Source organism: Pterocles gutturalis, unplaced genomic scaffold, assembly GCF_000699245.1.
Source record: "Pterocles gutturalis isolate BGI_N339 unplaced genomic scaffold, ASM69924v1 scaffold16129, whole genome shotgun sequence".
NCBI classification, from domain to species: Eukaryota; Metazoa; Chordata; class Aves; order Pterocliformes; family Pteroclidae; genus Pterocles; species Pterocles gutturalis.
In genome coordinates this window covers 1-19,870 of record NW_010130964.1, presented here as the reverse complement: position 1 = coordinate 19,870, position 19,870 = coordinate 1, and the positions used below count along the sequence as shown (strand labels likewise).

General features: G+C 39.9%; 1 protein-coding gene across 1 annotated transcript in view; it reads right to left on the bottom strand.

The window, feature by feature from the left end:
- Positions 1-19,846, bottom strand: part of KYNU (kynureninase) — a gene marked incomplete at its 5' end in the record, with an annotated part of 35,166 nt that extends 15,320 nt beyond the window's left edge. Inside the window, 6 exons of the mRNA XM_010080429.1 lie at positions 8,452-8,525; positions 9,296-9,394; positions 15,333-15,479; positions 16,850-16,924; positions 18,328-18,399; positions 19,781-19,846. Coding sequence (XP_010078731.1) covers positions 8,452-8,525; positions 9,296-9,394; positions 15,333-15,479; positions 16,850-16,924; positions 18,328-18,399; positions 19,781-19,846 — 533 coding nt within the window. The remainder of the gene's footprint in view (positions 1-8,451; positions 8,526-9,295; positions 9,395-15,332; positions 15,480-16,849; positions 16,925-18,327; positions 18,400-19,780) is intronic.
- Positions 19,847-19,870: the final 24 nt, after the last annotated feature.

Here is a 19,870-nt window from a genome sequence, read left to right as displayed (position 1 = left end):
TACAGGGCAGTAGTTGCCCTGATTTACAGTAGATCATAAACTACCATTATTTTGGGCCCAAAAATATGTTTGATGGGAGGTCAAATGTTTGACACAATGTCCAATGTAAGCATGTCAAATGTTTGACATGCGGTCCAACACTGGTTTCAGGAGCCCCAAGGCTCTTCTCACTATAGAAGCAGGTGAGAAACCATCACATAGGGATGCTTATTTTCGTGTCACAAACTAACTGTACCTGCAACGTTGACCACCAACACATGCTGACCACATCTCTCTGCACTTGCTTACAGTGGGTTACTAGAAAGTCAACTCGGAAAACTGTCAATGAAAACAGAAGGATGCTGAAAAACTACGTTAGGAAATGATCAGATTTTTGCTCAATAAACTGCACACAGCTAAAGAAATTAATAAATAATTCTTCCTTTTGAGGAGCTGTTTTTCATGCCATGGGACAGAAAGAACCTACAAGTTTCCCAAAAACACCTGTACTGGTGTAATTAAGTCCCTGATTTGATGCCACACTGACTGAGGAACTGAGAGAAGGAAGGGGAAGAGAGACGGATACAGTGTCCCTTCCAGCACCTCTCTGGAAACTGCTCTTAGACACTTGAGTGAGCAGTATATTGCTGTCACTGCCCTATAGTCTCCATATAGTAGGAGAGACCACTGCCAGCAAGCACTGCCAATGGCTTCAGTGACAAATGAGGAGTAGTAACTGTGACAGTAAGAACTCACTATCTGCAACAGCTGTGAAAAGAAATATTTCACAGATGGAAAATGGGAGGAAGGATGGCTTAAAGCAAGAGGGAAAGAAGAAAGAATATATGTCAGGAAGGTCTCTAAGAAGCTCCTGACGCAAAGTTGGTTGGAGAGGGACAAGAAGTCTGTGGACTTGCTTTGCTGGGCTTATCAAGAAAGGAGCTGGAGTGGGGGCAAAAGAAATTATCTAGCTTTCCCACAACAACAGTGAAGATAAAATAGATTTGACTAGGGAAGTCCAAGAAAATGAAAAATATGAAGATGTATTCCCTGGTGAGACTGTCTTCCTCTGGTTGATTGCTGGAGAGGTGAAGGTTCATCCAGGAGAAAGAGGGGGTGTGAGGACCAGAAACCCCATGAACAAGTGGAAACAAATAAACAGAAATGATAAACCAAGTGAAAAATAAAACCCACACACACGGCCTCCTCGTGCACACACACAGAATACAAGGTGAGGCTGAATTATTTCCTTAACCTGGACACCGACCTTCCAATTACCTTTAAAAATGCTTATGGTCTGAATCAGGTACTGGCTGTGATATGAATCACAATATGAGCTGTATGCCCAGAGCTGGGGCCAAAGCCACAGAGGTATTCAGCCAGGACAGGGACACGAATACCTCCGGGATACGTGCAGTGCAAGAGACCCCATCTGAACCGGTAACTGGCAATTATAGGAATATACTCCAGGGGACATAAGTGAGAGGAAAAAAAAGGTAACTGTATTAATGGCACAAAAGCATAATGGCTATTGCTGGGATTTTCATCTTAGAGCAAATTCAAGGCATACTGTGATCCTGAAGCACATCCAGGAAGGAAAAATTAGAAACAATTCCCCACTGTGGGCTAATGAACTAATAAAAAGGCATAAGCAAATCTCATTTTTAAAGGACGTGTAGACTACAGCTTTAATTGAGAATCTTAGGAGGTAAGCTTTATAGAAAGTACCAAAAGTGGGAATCTGAAGTAGAAAAAAGTGAAAAATTATCAAATCCTGAAAGAGAGTCAACATCTAGTAGAAAATCCCAAATGCAAAGTTGCATTAGTTCCAGCACATTTCTGCGCAGAGGTAAGCAAGCTCTTAGTGGAAATGGCAAAAGATTTACTTGATGCTTTTTGTTGAAATTAAACTTTTTCCTCCCCAAGAGAGAAAGGTTCTGAGAAGTGAATACAGAAAAGTACAGATTAAGAGGTAAGCATAAGAAGGGAGATAATGTCTCTCTCTGACAGGCAGGCAAAGAAAGTTTTCTTTCCATTTTGTTAGAGGAGTGTGACACCAGCTCCAGTGTTGCATCTCTGGAAGCTCCTTCAGCAGAAAAGAAACTAACTCACTGCCTTCTCTTATTGGGAAAAGTCAGGACACAGCAAAGCACTTTCAAAGCTACCTGTCTCAAAGTGGAGAACTGAGGCTTAAAGAGCAGGCAGCTAACAACACACATCCTTTGAAGCAAGGGGGAAGAAAAAAAATAAAAAAATCACAGCAACCATACAGACTTGGAGGAGAGCCCCAGGATCAATTCCTTGCTAGTTAACAGGGATGTGAGGGTTGCCCCCAGGCTACGTTCACCTTTCCATCAGGCTAAGCCCGTTGGGTTCCTTTCATGCGTTGAAGCAATTGTGTCTTATGCCATCTGACGAGAAAAACTAGAGGCAACAGATGGGAAAGCACATCTGCTAGGAACACAGCCACCTCCCTCTCGTTTCCGAGGTTGGGATTGGGAAAGGGTCATAGCAGAGCAGACTACGTGGTGTATGTCCCATCAGCGCGGTCCAGAAGGAGAGATGCATGAGCAATTTGGATCTGCTCAGATATAACACAGAAAGTCACTAGCTTACTGATTACTGAAGAATGAATGCCATTAAGGACTTATTGCAAGAATGTGACCAGCCTAAGCCTTAAGATAAAAATGATTAAAAAACAAGGCTGTGACAAGTATCATTTCTTCATATTGTTGGTGGAGTTTTGGATGAAAGAAAGAGCAAGTTGTACGGCAAAGATTTAAATACACATAAAATCCCCAAATCTGTCCCCAAGATATCTGCAGCCAAACACACCTATGCTATAAATGAAGTAGAGAACCATGTCTCTGATTTTCCACGTACCCCATTTGAAGGTTTGAGTTTTGAAAACTAAGGGAGGTGTCCAGGAAACATGGAAGTATACACAGGGAACAAAACCAGCACGTTATTTTCACATGCACTCCAACTATCCTACAGGTGATACAGAGTTCATATACAGAATATTGACTTGTACATAGTCCCACAAGTTTACAAGTAGACATACAACCTCTCTCTCAAAGACCTTAAAAATCAAACAAGGGCAAAGATGACCAAACATAGGGGAAGGCCTTCAGGGAGGAAAGAAGGAAAAGATTATAATGAGAATAGAAGCAAGATTGCTTGAAGATAGAACTTAATTACAAGAGAGGATTTGAAGGAAGATAGAGAGAAAAGCTTGAGAGAGAACAAGGAGACAATCACGAGAGCCACATAAAAGGACGTACAGAGCTGAAGAATGAGAATGGGAACAGATGATGTGAGTACACATTAACCTCTCTCTTTTTTTCTCCTGGAGATTCACTCCAAAGTTAGAAAATGCTCTTGGATATTTGCCATTCAGTTGGTGAATCCAAGAACACACCCCTGCAGGCCCATCATGGGTCTAGATTGGCCTAATAAATCACTTGTCCCAAGACAATGCAATTAAGCCTAATTAGCCGATGCCTTTATTCCTAAACAGTCTCTTCCCAAGGGAGATTTTAACTTTTGGTTTCTAAATTAGCTCAAGGAGCTGAACTGCTCTCATATCCTTGGCCAAGAAACATTTCGTTTCTACCTTCATACGGGATACTTTATGCACTCGGGGGACACATGTTGCTCCCCACAAATAGTTTATCCGTACATTAATCCACAGTTTGAGTCCACTAGGACCAGGGACAAACCCTCCTGCAAACAGAGTGCGCACTTCCATCTGTGACTGATGACTTTCCACCTTGTTTCGTTCCATGTAGACACAATCTTAGACTATTATTCCTAAAAGCATTTTAAACAAGAACAGCTTTAGTTCTTTCCGATACAGTAGATATAAAAAAAACCACCTTTCTCAATTTTTTCGTTACTGTCTTTTGCTCCCGACTCACATCATTCCTAAGCAACAATATTTTCAGCAATTTCATAGAATTTTCATCTATTTGGTTTGGGGATTACGTGGTCTCTAATTCAAAAAGGAATAATGTGGTATCTCCTCATAGATCAAGAAAATAACTAAAGAAAAACTCAGGTGGAGCTACCAGCCCTGGAAGGGGTTGAGCAACCTCTTGCAAAACAAAGTTACTGGGCAGAGAAGGGCTGCACTGGAGTGGGGTGGGGACCCAGAGCACCTCAGAAAAATGGGAAAGGGGCAATGTATGGAGCTAGAATAGCATATTTTTGTTTATCTTGTGCCAGGGTAAAAGTTCACATACAAAAAAAAAAAAAAACCTGCACAGGTCTCTCTAACGGAGTAGCAAGAAGCCATTTGTGCTCTGGCATTTTCACTGGAATTAAGACACCAAAAAGGAAAACGATCTAAGAGAAAGGGTTGATATCCTACCTCCCTCTATGAGGAAACTTTCTGAAGATACCTTTTGTTTCTCAAAGCTAGTATGAAGTAGTTACCTTTTTGTTTCTTGTTCTTTGATAGTTTTTTTTTTATCCTACAGTAAAAGCTGACATGGTCCTTGGACATCAGCTCCTTCCTGCACAGACAGCATTTCTTCACATCACACAAACTTTTTCTTTTTATACTCTACCTGCTTCTAATTCTGTGCTAAAGTTAAGTCTTGATAAATCCTTTCATTTTAAACACAAGACTGTGTACAATTTTCATTTAATCCTCTGTCAAGGCTTATTATTATTCTCCCGGCTGCTTTACATGCATTTATTTCCCTTTCATCTTTTTAAATGCCACCTTACTTTTTCTTACAGGGATTTGACTAGGACTCGTTTTTCTTCTCCTATCTCAGGACTCTGCAAGTTCATCCCCTCCTGTCCCTTATGCCAGCTGACAGCAGGGATCCCAAAACTTTTCTGGTGATCAAAAAGCTCCTCAAGGAGAATTTCAGCGTTAGTAGGTCACCTTAGTGCTGTGTCTTGGAAACCTCCCATCCTCAACATAAAACTGCATTTATGGTGGCACAGGATCAGCTTGCACTGACCAAACAGTTTCAGCAGTGTTTCATAGCTCTGCCCTGTCCAGGTCTTTTATTATTATTATTATTATTTTAAACGTTCCCCTAGAGAAATCACTCTGGCACAATTAACCAAGAATATATTGCATTGTGATATATAGAGCAGGTATTAAAAAAGCTATTTGAGTATTAAAAAGATACTTCAAAGGAGGTGAGATCATGAGAGAATAGGGATATATTGGACCCGTATATGTCAGATGGAGTCAGTTTTACTGCTCTACGAAGAAAGATAGGGGACTAGCAAAGGACTACCCAACATATTCAGGTATGGATGTTAATTAGGGTGGTTACATGTAACTTTTAGACCCATGGCCCTTGTAGTGAATTAGAGAATTATCCTTAGCTAAGCCAGGGAGTGCAGGATGGTGTTTGCAGTGACACAACACAAGAAGGGGACATAAAAGTTTGTATTGTCCTTAGCCTCCATCTGCCAGCCATCTGCCCCAAGGATCAAATCTTGCTCTTGGGCATCAACCCTTTGCCAACTCAGAGAATTACCAACTTTGAAAAATCTTGTGGGAAGCTTGCATATCCATAAAGGAGTGGGATTGGTATTGCCTTTTGTCTACTGGGATGTGAGGAAATGTTTTCCTGTGTGGGTGGTGAGGCAGTGGCCCAGGTTGCCCAGAGCAGCTGTGGATGCCCCATCCCTGGAGGGGTTCAAGGCCAGGCTGGATGAGGCTTTGGGCAACCTGGGCTAGTGGGAGGTGTCCCTGCCCATGGCAGGGGGTTGGAACATGATCTTTGAGGTCCCTTCCAACCCAAACCATTCTGTGATTCTATGAATAAACACCAGGTTTGGGTTGTGTAGGTTTACAGTTTGTCAGCTACAACCTCACTGTGCAGACTTCCAGCAGAAATCAGTTTCAGCATGGCCCCAGCTACTGGCAGCAAGGCTGTTAAATAAATTAATAACTCTTTCTCAAGTTCCATTTCAAAAAAAAGCACCAGCAAATAAGAATTTTGCTGTCCAAGGTGCAGGCTCTGGATGGAGCAACACAACTGGGGAGCAGCTGGAGGAAACCCAGTTTCTAAAACTGAGCTCAGCTGCAATGACAGCTCCTACTTACTTTACTCTTACATTTCATTTACATTGCTCTTGTCAGCAATGCTGGTGGCATGGACAAAAGCATACTCATGAAACTGAGGAAAGTTAAAGTAAAATGCCTAAATGCCTTTGATGATGGGCAGTAGCTGGGCTTGGGGGTTTAAGATTAAAATTTTGGATCGAGCTTTTTAATTTTCAATAAGTACCTACATCCTTTTTGCACCAGCCTCAGTCAGTACCAGGCAAAAGTGCTTGGCAAACATTCCGGTTCTGCCTCTCTGAATTATGGTCAGAACACACATTTTTATAATAAAATACAATACATTATTTCAATATAAAAATAACTATCTAGTCAGAAGGTATGAAGGATGAGACAAATTAAAGAAATCTATATGGGTGGGTAAAGTGACTTGCAGAATATTGGCCATGAGTTAAAAGCAATGTCAGTTTAAACGACAAAAGGATATCAGCTGGGCTGGAACATAATTACCCGCTTAGGTATGGGCTGAGATGTGAAGAAACAAAAACTGTTTGGTGCTTCTGTTTTTGGACGAATTTGTCTGGCCACTGGGTGTCATCCTTGATTCAGATGACAGCCAAAGGACTTTTTAGATACAACATAAAACCTGCAACTTCCCGAGCAGTTAAATTCCACTCTATTTGATTGTACAACATACAGCAAATTGCTCTGCATTTAAATCAGCTATAAAATTGAATACTTTGACATAGACAAATTCTCCTTTGTCTCACTGCCTTATTTGGAGACCTGAAATGGCTGGTTGATGCGGAAAAGAAAGAAAGGTAATGCAACCAGGGCACATTAACTACAAACAATTTGATGAGCGATTATCAAATCTCAGGAAATATGAAATAACTGTGACTAAATAATGCAAAGGGTCTATGCAGGAAGTTTGGAATTATATCCTTAATTGAGCCCCAGGCTGAAAAAGCCTATTTCATATAAGCAATTGTATTTAAGACATTCAGTACACAAGTTAATGACTATGTATGAAGAAGCTGGTTCAGGAAAAACTAATTTAAGCTTTTACCTGCAATACCAAGCTAGTACCCTTACAGAAGTTTCAAAATTTCATCAAGGAGGAAAACAGACTCAAAGTCCTTGAGATTTTATTCATTTCTCCTATTGCTGTTCTGTGATTTCTAGCTGGCCCAGATTTTTTCGCTACTCAGCATCTTCCCAGCTCCCCACAGCCAGAGCCCAGAGGTTTGGCCATCGGAGCAACATCTGCATCTGGCTAACAGGGAAGCAGGAAAAAACAAACAAACAAAAAACCAAAGCACAAACCAAAAAACAAAAACTTTCCAGAGGAAATATCCAGATATTGGGAATATTTTGCCAGTGTTCACATGTGAGGATCAAATCAGCTCACAACAGGTCATATGTCATCCTAATGAGTTTTCTGCTATGGGTGACTGAGAAGAGCTTATCAGTGTTATTTTGTTATCTCCTGGGAGTCTAGACAGTCTGAATCCAGCACGTAGTGCAGCGAAGCTACTTATTATAACATTATTTCTCTCTGAAACCTGATTTAGTTTTCCTTCTTCAAGCTAGAATAAAAGTGCCAGCAATTTCTTCAAGCATTACACCCCAAAAGAAGTGTTTACATTTGTCGGTGCATTAAAAGTGTTAAACCTACTGTTCTCAATATACATACATAGAATACAGTCATACAACATTTTAAATAACAGGTATTTTTTTTTAATGCATCTAACCTCAGTCGATAGCACATCTTTTCCTGGATTATACAGTCTGAAAACACAGATCTCCGTGTAACGCTTCCTAGTTTTACCAGTGGATATAATTTTAATGAAAACATGCTAGTACTAAAGAGCTATTAGACACAGAGCTGAAACTGTCTTTGATTTTGTTCACCAACCAAGGACTTCAATGATTTTTTAAAAATCCATTTTTAAAGGAAGATGTTAAATATTCTCTTTACATTAAACAGTCTCATAGGCATGATTTAGGTTGCTTGCTTTTAATGTTATAAGCATTCTCTTTTATGATTATATTTAGTTTAGAACTGATAGCAGACTCCAAGGAGGAATTGTATTTAAGATGCGACCGTGTACCTTAGCAATTTCAAAATTTACTACAATTAACATAAAATAACCCATCTGAGGTAAAAAAAAAAAAAAAAAATCAGACAACCAAATTATCTAAACCTGTACTACCTTTTCCATTGACCCAGTAAGTCAGTAACAATATTAGCCCAACAAGGCTTTTTTTGAAGCAGGGAATTTCTTCTGCATCTATACATACATAGATACATGTCCATAGTCTATGACTGGGAAGCTATACACTTCTTTACTTTCACATTTCAACTCAAAGGGAAGATATGTTCCCATTTAGACTTCACAGCACCTTTTATTTGGGTATAGAAATGTACTTACGCTGGTTTGATACTCCGGGAATGCTTCTCATGAATGTAGGCAGCGGCAAGGCCTCCTGCTCCAGAATTTAAATACTGCAAAGAGTAAATTAACATATACACATTTCATGCTCATTATCTGTAAAGCATAGCTTTCCTTCCCTCATCCCGCTCTGTAAGACAGACCAAGTTTAACATTTCTAGTGGTTTTTACCTGGACATCTTAGCATTTATCTCAAAGTGCTGACGTAGGTAAAAGCAGATCTATTTTTTCAGAGTAGTTCTAAAAATATCTTTCTTGGCTTATGTACGACATTTGAAGTCTAACAGACAAAAGGCTAGAAAACTGAGGTATGACTGAAACAGATTCATAATACATATAGCAAAGTCATCAAACCGTTCATCTGACTGTATCTGTCGATTCTTAATCTTGAGAGAAGTCAAATGCAATAAAGGCAGCTTGTTCTACGGACTGAAATTATTCACCTTTAGGCAAGAATATTCTCTTAGTTAGGGTCCACCAGGAAAATCCTACAGCCACAAGACCTTTTTAGTGTGGGAAATAAGAGCTGCTGATGCTGTGACCGCAGAGTGGAGTGTGCTTCAGAGCACATGTTTAACCACCACTAACATCCATCTCACATCCACCAGACCTTGCAGGTCATTGCCACTACTAGCTTTTGGAACCTCTCTTAATAAAGCCACCACTAAAGTCAGGGTCCATCTCTGCACTGTGGCTGGTTCAAAGACTCAGCCAAGTCTTGATCAACAGTTCAGGTACGGTTCTTATTCATCTAACCTGTTTGCTGACCCATCATATAACCGACATTATGGAAATTAGTCTCAAACAACGAATCTATTTTTACCTTGTAAGAGCACCAGCAAGCAAAATCTACTCCCCAGTCATGCAAATGAAGTTCTACGTTCCCAACAGCATGAGCCAGGTCAAATCCAACAAAGCAACCCTGCAGGAAACACACATTTAATGTAATACTTAACAAGATAATGATAATTAGAAAATTATTTTGAAAAAGAAGGATATTTAGAGCTATATGGGCTTGTTCTCTGTATGCTACTAAGTCCCATATGCTTTGACTTATTATTAGAAACAAGTTTTCTATACCATAGACACATACAGAAATCATGAGTTGTTTTGTGGACTTGTCTTCAAGGATGCTTGGATATGGTTTAGATTTGTAAGTTTTTTCTGATGCAGTAAAGTGGAATCACTTGAAATAAGTATTCAGAACAAACACAATATTTCAAACTATTGTATCACATGACAAGTCCTAGGCAGAAAAAAAATAATGTACATAATGATGCCAGTCACTCATGAACAATTGTGTTCCACTGTGTACTTATACTTGAGTTAAACTATGAGGATCTTGCTCTTTGGGAATCCAGACGGGTGAGATAGCATCCTGTGCAACACAGTGATCTTTATGGACTCTTGTAATTGTCCCTAAAATATGAAAAGTGTTGTATTTTTCATAACCACAACTTGTATAGGGCACTGGGAAGAAAAAAAAAAAAAAAAGCATATGAGGACCACAGATGTATGGATCAAAAAGCAGCAGTTTCACACACAGCATAACCACTGGATGGCAGTATTTTTAAACTAAAAAGTTCTTCCAAGCTTTGCTATTTGTTTAAGCGCAGAGATATAAAACTGTATTTTGTGCCCGGACTACAAATTAAATGTTATTTTGCATTTTGCTTTTAAAACACAAATGGCCTGTTTGCAAGCAGCATGGTAGGAATAAGAGTGAGAACACAGGCTGCAGAAAAATCAACATCCAGTAATAAAGCAAAGGATTTTTTTTAAGGATCTCTTGCTGTTTTTTGCACAAAGGGAGCCTTAGCTAAATTATTTAAACAGTACTTTGGTGTATTTAATCTCCTGTATAAACTAGATAACAATTTGAATGAAGCAGCATTTTAAGAAGATGTGACATACTAATTCTAATGGAGGAGCTGGTGAAGTTATCAGCTCGAGAAGTTGCTCCAGAATGATGGGAAGAAAGCCCACTGCCTTAGCATTTGCATGATCTAAACATTTGCTCTTAAACAGAACCAAAGTTCCAATAACTAGTCCAGCCTTCAAGCCCTTGGTGGTTTGTCTTCACAGGGATGCGCAGGAGTGCATTAAGACAAATCAACTGAGATGGCGAAGCTGAAGCACACTGAATGCCCATGGGAACGCTCTCATTCCGAGATAAAATGGCTTTGGTTCAGAGGAATAAGCTCCAGCAAACTAAAGCCAATCTGTATTGAATGAGAAGGTTTTCACAGGGTTTTAAGGCATTAACTTCCAAACTTCAGTTGACTGGATTTGAACATTTATAGATATCCCTTTATTCATATGTCGCGCACAAACTTTTTTGAAAAACAGCTGTGAGAGATTCACTGGTTGCAGTGGAAACCAGGAATAGCATGATATGCTGAGTCTTGCAGAATGAATGTGTCTGGCAGTGTATTAACAAAATTAAAACAACCAAAAAGACAGTAGTTTTTAATTTTTTTAAAAAAGTGCATGAGAAAATTAAATCTATGGTAAGTCTTGTGTTAAAATCAGTCGTCCTTTCCTTGTCAGTAAGCGACAAACTCCACAAAACAATCTGTTCAAGCACAAGATGACAAATGGGGAAAAGACAGCAGTTGAGGGTTAGGACAAGACTCCTTTGGGCACCAGCAGGTTGGATGCTTTCACAGTCACGCTCGTATAGCAAGGCTCCATAGCCACATCCATACCTGTAACCTCAACTCGTAGCTCTCAAACAGTTCAGCCACCCATGGGTCATACTCCTGAACTTCTTTGACTGCTCCCCAACACATAGAAATTGGTTGGTAAATCCTGCTAGGTGCTATTTAACTCGCTAACAAGGCATAGCCTGGAAATCCGAGTCCAGTGCTGGCAGGTTTCCCGCATCGTCTCGGAAACACCCACTCGTACCATTTTGCTTAAGTTGTCATCTGCAAGATGGGTGGTGCTGGTTTGCTTTCCCAGGGAGGTGTCTGGCACTCGAGTCGCACAAACAGCAAATGTTTAGCCACACAGATTGCAGGGAAAAAGGAAAACAAACTGAAACAGCTCTCCCCACACAAGCCTCACGCAACAAGGACTGCGTGGGAATGTTGCTTCCCCAGTCTAGGGGGAAAACAGAGCTCTCCATCTGCTCCGGGAGGAGAAGAGGAGGTGTGCTCTCTCCCCTGCCTCTTCCGTTTTATTCTAACATCTAAAAGTCATTTCTGCAAAGTGTCTGGGTAGCTGCTGATAACCAGCAGGTAACAGCTCAGCATGGACAATGACATTTGGAGAGAGGGAGAGAAATGACAGCTTCACACCAGCCAAGCTGGGACATTTAGAAAAAAAAAAAAAAAAGACAGGAAAAGAAAGGAAGATGAAGGATCTTAAAGCTCTTCCTACTGGGACTCAAGAGATTAAAATACTTTACATACAGCACAGAGCCAGGGGAAAGTACAATATAAGTTATGAAATGAAAATTGCATTTGAAAGCTCAAGTCTCCTAAAAGTCAGACATTTCTTCCCTTGTAGAAGAATAAAACGACATCAACCCCCTCCTTCCTCCAGGACAAGCGCAAAAGTATGAAACAAGGAAAACTGTTCCATCCTCTTCAGCCTGCTGATGAGTCTCTTGTACAATATGTAGTAATTTTGATTTATCTGAGAGACCCAAGATAGAAAAATAGCCTGAGGTAATTTTTCAAGCTTAATTTAGTTCATTTAATATTTAATGACTTAATGAAGCTGTCTATGTGCAGAGCTTTCACTCTGGGAGGAATCTTAACGTACATCGAGAACATAGGAAATTGGCTTAAAAAATGTAAAAGGAAATCAGTAACTTAATTCATAAATGATTGACCTCGAGATTCCTGGGACATTTTCCAGACCTCCTGAGCTGACAGCTCAAGTCTCCAGCCAAGCCCTGATAGGGCACAACGCTACAGGATTTTATTTCAATTGTACATTAAAAGAATCATTAAGACCATCTGTGTAGGACTTTTCTCTCTGCTATACTGTCTGACAAGTGATTTTTTTCCTCCTCTTCTCAAATGACACTTTCACGTTCTATTTTCCCCTTCTGACTTTCTTGCTTGTCAGCTCTCCCCAACTTATTTTCTCTTCACGACATGGGGTCATTCACCACCCTTCATCACCAGGAAGGGCAGCCTTCCATTTTTTGCTATGAATGTGACTTCTTGGGCTTATTCTCCTTTGATATACATTTTAAAGGACTTCCAGCCTTTCTGTGACATGTTATGTATAAAACCATTATTCTAACCATTAGTGGTTTCATCAGGTCCAGAAGCTCTTGAAGTCGGTATGATCTAAGTCCACAAGCTGACTGTCCTGAAAGCTTGTCAGCATGGGGACAGGGACTGGTTGGGTGCCACCAAACAGAAATGAAGCCCATGCACGTTACATAGATGCTAATGACTCTGGTTCACCTGTTGGTTTCTTTGTTCTCCTCTAGCCCAACATCAGCTCTGACCTGGGAAGAGAGGAGAGGAGCCAATTGCTTTTGAAGACAGAACATTTTTGGCTTTTTGGGAACCAGAAGCCCTGAAGAGAAGCAGCAGGATAGAGGAATACCTCTTACCAATATTAAGAGAGCAAATTCTTCATGAATGGCTGATTTTGTAGCTGTTCAAGTAAATATTTGCCATATGGAGATGTTTAATTGTGGTGTAACAGTACGTTACACAGTGGGTTTGTATAAACGTATGAACATCTCTTAATCTGGGGGGCAGAATCCATAAGGACATGGAGCTGAGTGTATCTGACAGTAAGGAAATGAAAACAGGGCTGGCTCAGGCCTTATGGGTCAAGCCTTATGGGCACTCATGTCAAGCCATATGGGTACTCAAGCAGTTCTTCAGGTTGAATTAATTTTTCTTTTTTAATACACTAATGGTATTTTAGGTCATGAATCTACCTGGATCCCAGTCCTACCCGCTCTCACCACAAAGAAGCTGGTAATTAATTTCTTCTTTTCCGCCCTTTTGAAAAATTTCCGGAAAAAGAGAGCCACTCTGCATTACGACATTTCTAACAGGCATACAAGTAGAAAAAGGTCTTTGACATCTATCCGTGCCTGCTGAACTGCTGTCAGGAATTTCTCTCCACTTCAGTAATACCATACAGTCTCTGTATGAAGTATGCAACGTTTTTTGTGCATACCCATGTGGCAGCACATCCCCCTGAGTTAATATTATTATTTGCACTGCCTTATAGAGATTTTAAGCTCTCTTCCCCAAGTCCTGGTTATCTTAAATAATACAAACATCAAATCCACTTTGTAATGATCTATCACTGACTCTTCTTCCCCAGAACACAGGTTCTCAGCCACTTGGGGGTAGTTTATAGCTTCCAGTGAAACTGCATCACTTCCACTCATCCAAGCACATGTCCCACAGCCCAGAGAGCATCTTTAGAGAGGCAGTAAAGTGCTAGGCTTTCCCCAGGTTGCTCATATTTACAGTAGAGAACAAAGATTTCTCTCGCAGACACCTCTCAGACGCACCGCAGAGCGGATTTCGGGGAAGAAGCACTACAGGCACGTAGGTGCCGGCAGCTGAGCGAAAGCTTTGCTGCCACCAGGAGTGAGAGTGAACAGAGCAGCGGGTGGCACCCTCCTATGAATAACCTGCCTTTCAAACATTTCAGCATTGCCTTTGGATTATTTGTGGTCAGCAAAGTACTGGACGAGCCTCAGGGAAAACACCATGAGGGTGTTGCTTCTAGAGCTAACACACAGACCCATTTCCCCCTGCAGCTGACTCCTTCCATTTCTTTTTTTCACTTGGCTCTCTACATCCCTGTCAGGAATCGGTCTTGTTTCGTGCTGTGTTCAGGACTAATTTTGTCGCCAGGTGCTGCTCTCTGAGAACATTCCCTTTTTCTATCCCATGGGCCCTACTCTCACTCTCGCACCTGCTGTGCTCTCCCAGGGGAGACTTTACGATCACTTTCCAGCAGCATAACTTACTCCCTGACCTCCAGAAAAATTTCCACTGCCAAACCTACAGCAACAGAAGATCCATAGCCTCTTGTGAGGCTCCAGAGAGTTAAAACAACAAATCTAAATAGTTAACTGGTTTGCCAAAATCCAGTGATACTAAATAAGTTTTTTCTTGAATGGTTTAATCTTTTAAAGTACATCCAGTGAAAGATTGCCCCTATAGAAAAATCTGGTGACCTCCTGTTGAGAAAAAAAAAAAAAAAAAACAAACAACTTAATTAAGAACTATTTTCTCTAGGATTTCTGAGGCAATTGAGATGTTAAAGAATTTTTACAGCTATGTCTACAGAGTGCACTGGCTGCAAGCTCTGAAGGCTGAGTCATCACTAAAATACAGCCCTCTGGTGATGTTCATGTGCTCCGTGTTGTGCCTGTCTCCAAAAAAACAATCAGCTGAGTCTGAACACTGCTGACTCCATGGGGAGCTCACGTCTCTGCTTGCTTGGGGGCAAAAATTGTGGGAAAGGAGGAAAACCACGAAAATCTGCCCAAAAAAAGCAAAAATCTAAAAATAAACTTTTAAAGAGAGATTAGAGCTGTGATTACCTCCTCCTCCTTCTCCACTGAATCTCTTGAAATTCTATCCTTCAAGAAAAGCCCTACAGAAGTTAATAGTTCTGAATTATCTTCTCTGTGTACTTTAAGTCACACCTGCAAGATTGTTCTCACAAGGCTATTTCTTCATGCAGCACACATCCCCAAAAGAACTGGGCACGGAGTGCTTTTACTTTTCATTAGAGCCCCACAGATTTCCACGTGTGCTCCATTCTCTTCCACAAAACATCAAAAAAAAAAAAATTTCACAAAGAAAACTGATCTAAAAATCAGTGTTAAAAGGACGTGTCTGGAGGAATCCTACCTTTTCTTGGCCAGCCTTTGTTATTCTCGGGATGTCAAACAACTGTCCCGTGTAGTACTGCACCCCACTGAACAGAATGACAGCGATGGAGTCCCCTTCCTTCTCAATTACAGCAAGGATATCTTCAGTCCTCAAGGTCTCCTCCCCCTAAAACAAAGTTAAAATGCACATTTTACATCAACTCTGGCAGTAATGAAACTGTCATTTCTTATTTCATAATCTATATTTTACAGTGAGCTGGGCTGCTTGCATAAGGAGATCAAAAGCAAGTCCTTAGCATGTAATGATACACAAAGGTAGCGCTATGAATTAGCCTATGAGTAAGTTACTTCCAAAAAGAAAAAAATTACCCAATTTATCTTGAAGGTTTCAGTTATAAAAAGTCTATCCACTTCATACTCTAGCATGCTTCATACTCTATAATATTTCAGACAGTTTTAATTTACACTAAAAAAAAATCCTGGTGCAAACATCTTATATAATGCTTTTTATGTGGCATCTGAAACTAGTGAGACGCACAAGACTTGAAAGTTGTCTATCAGCTACACTCTCTACTTTTCTGATAAACTTTGTACCCCATAGGAAGTTATTATATTTCAAAAAACAATAAGTCCCACATCATCAAAAGTACAAAAATCCCCAAACCTGGGGTCATTAAATATAGAGGAATTTCAATAACAAACAAACAAAAAAAAAACCCCAAACCACACAACCCTCATTCTTAATTCTTTATAGGAAAATTACTGCCTCATCCTCCTCCCATCTTCCTAGCCAGGGGTCATGTAAAACATACCACCACCTAGGGATCAATTAGGCAGTGAAAACCTAGAATTAAATTGGACTTGTTACCAAAAAGAGCTTGGGCAAGATTGTTGCATTGCAAGTAGCTGTTATTATCTCAACAATCTTTGCAAATCTATCAAGCGTTCAGGAGCGGGCTCTTTACTCACAAGATGACTCAGATCTCAGAAGCAAAAGGTCACCATCAGTTTACAGTTAGGTGGCAAAGTTCTTAATACCACAACAGCGAAGAAAGGCAGGCTTTCAAATTAATCTGAATTGCATATTGCTCAGAGCAGACCTTTCCCTTCGTCTGTGCTGATGCGGACACAGAGTTGTTTGTGTTACGGCAAGCTTTTACCTTTAAGGACATTAAAAGGACGGTGGGGTTTCTCAATGATCTACGACGTTTTGAAGCTCTCTAAAGATGCTCTCAGGTTTTGCACACAGGAAAAAATGGGTAAAATTATATATAATTTCATTTTTTTTTGTTAATGCAAGTGCAATAGTTGAACCAGACAATTATAAAATGGTCTCTAATTAAAATAAAAATAAATTAAAAAAACAAACCACAGAAACAGAATATCCAATTCATAAATTTTACCTAAAAGTATTAACAAACAGATTACAACTTCTGCAGGCAGACACAAGAGTATTTGATAATGCATGCTCCTCTCATATGAAATATCTTCCGCCTTTGCCAGCTATCAAGCAGAACTGACGCATTTCTCACCCACCTCCCGTGGCTGGATCATGAGCATGCACTTCTCCACGTCAAGCCCGTGAAGTCGAAGTTGGGACTCAATAGCGTACTGGAAGAGATTTCCATGCAGAGAACATTAGCACAATTACACGATAAAAACAACTAAAACAAAAACACATCAGAACTTCAGAAAGGGGATTCAGATGTCTGCTTTTCATTAAATTAACACTTTAAAGCCTAATATCATTCCATTAAAAACTTTCTAGATTTCCTTTCCTTTAAAGATCAGAATTTAATTCACATCATCAGACAGCAAGGATAAAGTCAAAGCCTAAATCCTACAGGACAAGTTCACAGAGCAGAACGAGGGTGGAAATGTGGTGGAGGATGTGTTTTACCTCCTGCCAGCAAGCAAAGCCTGCGTTGATGACAGCCAAGGAGAAGACTGAACGTTGCCTCTCTAGGGACCCTGGGTATCTACTTTGCTTGGTGGCACATGTTAACTCCCAGGCTGTCACATGGACACTGCTGTCAACATAAAGGAGGTTTGGCCACCACATACATGCAGTCCCATGTTATTCTCATGTCTTCGATTTGCTGCACAGGTGGGAAGAAAGGAGAGGTCTAAACTCTCAGGTTATTCTGAAAATCTTACCCATGGATTTTGTTAAAAAATAATGGCTGTGGAGATAACATAAAAATCATCAATTCACAGCATAAAATAGTTTAAAATTATATGACAGGAACAGAAGTGATGGCAGTTGCGCAGGTTATTACTGAAGTGCTGCAGAAATTTAAGAAGATGGAGTCCAAATGTACAAGTGTGCCTGGAACAAACGGGGGATTAATACGAACATTACTTCGAATAAAGGCAATTTGAGGTTTATACATCTGTGCCACCATTTTCATTACAAATAAACCTGTTCGTAACTTGATTCATTTTTATCACACCTCAGAGATCAAATTTTTTAGCAATTTCCATGAGCTTATGGCATTGGTGATAAAGCAGCAGTGGGCCACAAACCCAAAGATTAATTTGCTCTAAGCTGTGACACACGGGCTATTGTCTCCTATTTTATAGCAGACAAATTATGTTTGAACTAGTAATCTAAAGTGCTAAGAACAAACATTTCCATCTCTATCTGGGGATATATAAGTGTTAATGTTGTGAGTTTGTATTGATTTGGTTTCATAAAGTAAAACAGCAACAAGAATTAATAAAACATTTACAACTTCAGTTGATTTAGGCCAGTAGTTTGCTCAACGTCTTTAAGAAAGACTAATAAATCAATGTACTCATTCAATCTTTTCCTCTTGTAACATTTTTTTATTTGAACAAAAGGAATAAAGCTACAATCTGTAAAATACGCTGAGCTCCAAAGCTTCTGACAGATTTTTTTATTGTAATGTTACTCGGACAAGATGAGGTAATAAATATTCAAATCAGGCTACTGATATTCTTTGGAAAAATATGATTAATAATACAAATATGGTGAAATATTAATTTCTTACATGGTCAGAGGGAAAGGCTCTGGCTTCTAGAAAAATTTTACAACGTCTTGGAGTAGGCTTAAAGAAAGAGAGCTGTTAAAAACGAAAAAAAAAAGAAGATATATTGAAATGGATCTAAGCAGAGATAAGAGAGATGTTCCCAGTGTATAACTTAATAAAGACTGCTTTACTTTCATGCAGACTACAGAGAATCCCCTAGGAATTATAAATATTTCTTTGTCCATATAACATTTATCAAAGTCGGAAAGTGTTATAATACTGTGTTTCATATATCCATAACAAAAGCCACCAAAATCCAGCAGCGAAAAACTACGTTTACAGGAGTTAATGGAAAAGCTTTGACTATGGCTGGGGAAGCTGGGATTTCACCCGGCTCCATCCCACAAGCAAAAGCAGCAGCTGAAGAGTAGCAAAAAGTGCAATGGAGTTGAATTTCCATTCCTTCCCTAAAACATTAGTTGTTAAATCCTCACCTTCTCTGAAATAAGCCTGACCAAAGGACTAAGACTTCTACAAAGACCTAGCTCTCACCCATCTCACCACCTGTAGATGAATGGTCTTTCCTTCTCAACTCCTTGTCTGGAGGCAAGTTGGGCTTGCCCCCATACTGGGAGAACTGGAAGACTTACAAACCTTCCTGTTCATGCTAGCCAGGGTTACACAGAGCTCAGTATGGGCTGTGTACCCACCTTTGGCATGAGTCTGACTGCGTTGCACGTAATTCAGAGCAGCCGGGTAAATTGGACTTGTACTTAGCCCCAGCCTTCCCTCCTTCAGGTTTCCTAATTTAACAAAGGTCAGAGACATGTCACAGAGGAGTGGATCTGAGTCATAAATCTTTTTGGATGAACCACACAAAATGAAGCTTCATGGGTTTATTCAGTTGAACCAAGTCTTTGGAAACACTACAGAACCTGAGACAGGCTGTATATAACAGCCGAGAGACCATTTGGGAAAGCACACTGATGGCCACTGTGTCATAAAAATCAAAATCAGATGTTTTACCAAGTTTTAGAGGTGTATGTAAAACAACATAACTCAAAATGTCATCTTTTGTATGCAGCTGTATTTTAAATTTGACTGAAATTACAGCTTTGCCTTGCCCACAGTCGATCTCATTTCTTCCACTTTGAAATTTGATGTGAAATACAAAATTGAGAGGTTATTTGGAAATGTTTCTTAAATAATATCTCCTCTCTGAGGACTGACACGCAGCACATGAGAGAACAGCTCAGACTTCCCCTAGAGTCCTTGAAAATATTTTTTCTGTCCAGATTTTCTGCTTAATATTGTGGAGCCAGATCTTGCACAAACCAAAGCATCATTCAAGATACAACTCCCAAAGCTTAAAAAAAGCTTTTGTGAGGTCCTCAGAAAATATTTTGCTTACACTCACAAAGAAAGGAAAAAAATATTTCCAACACAACATTACATATACATTATAAAGACGTACCATCTGGAGGTGTAAGTTAACGGTTAGCCCATTCATTAAGGCCACTTCATGTCTTTGGGCCCCTGAAATTAAAAAAAAATATATATATAT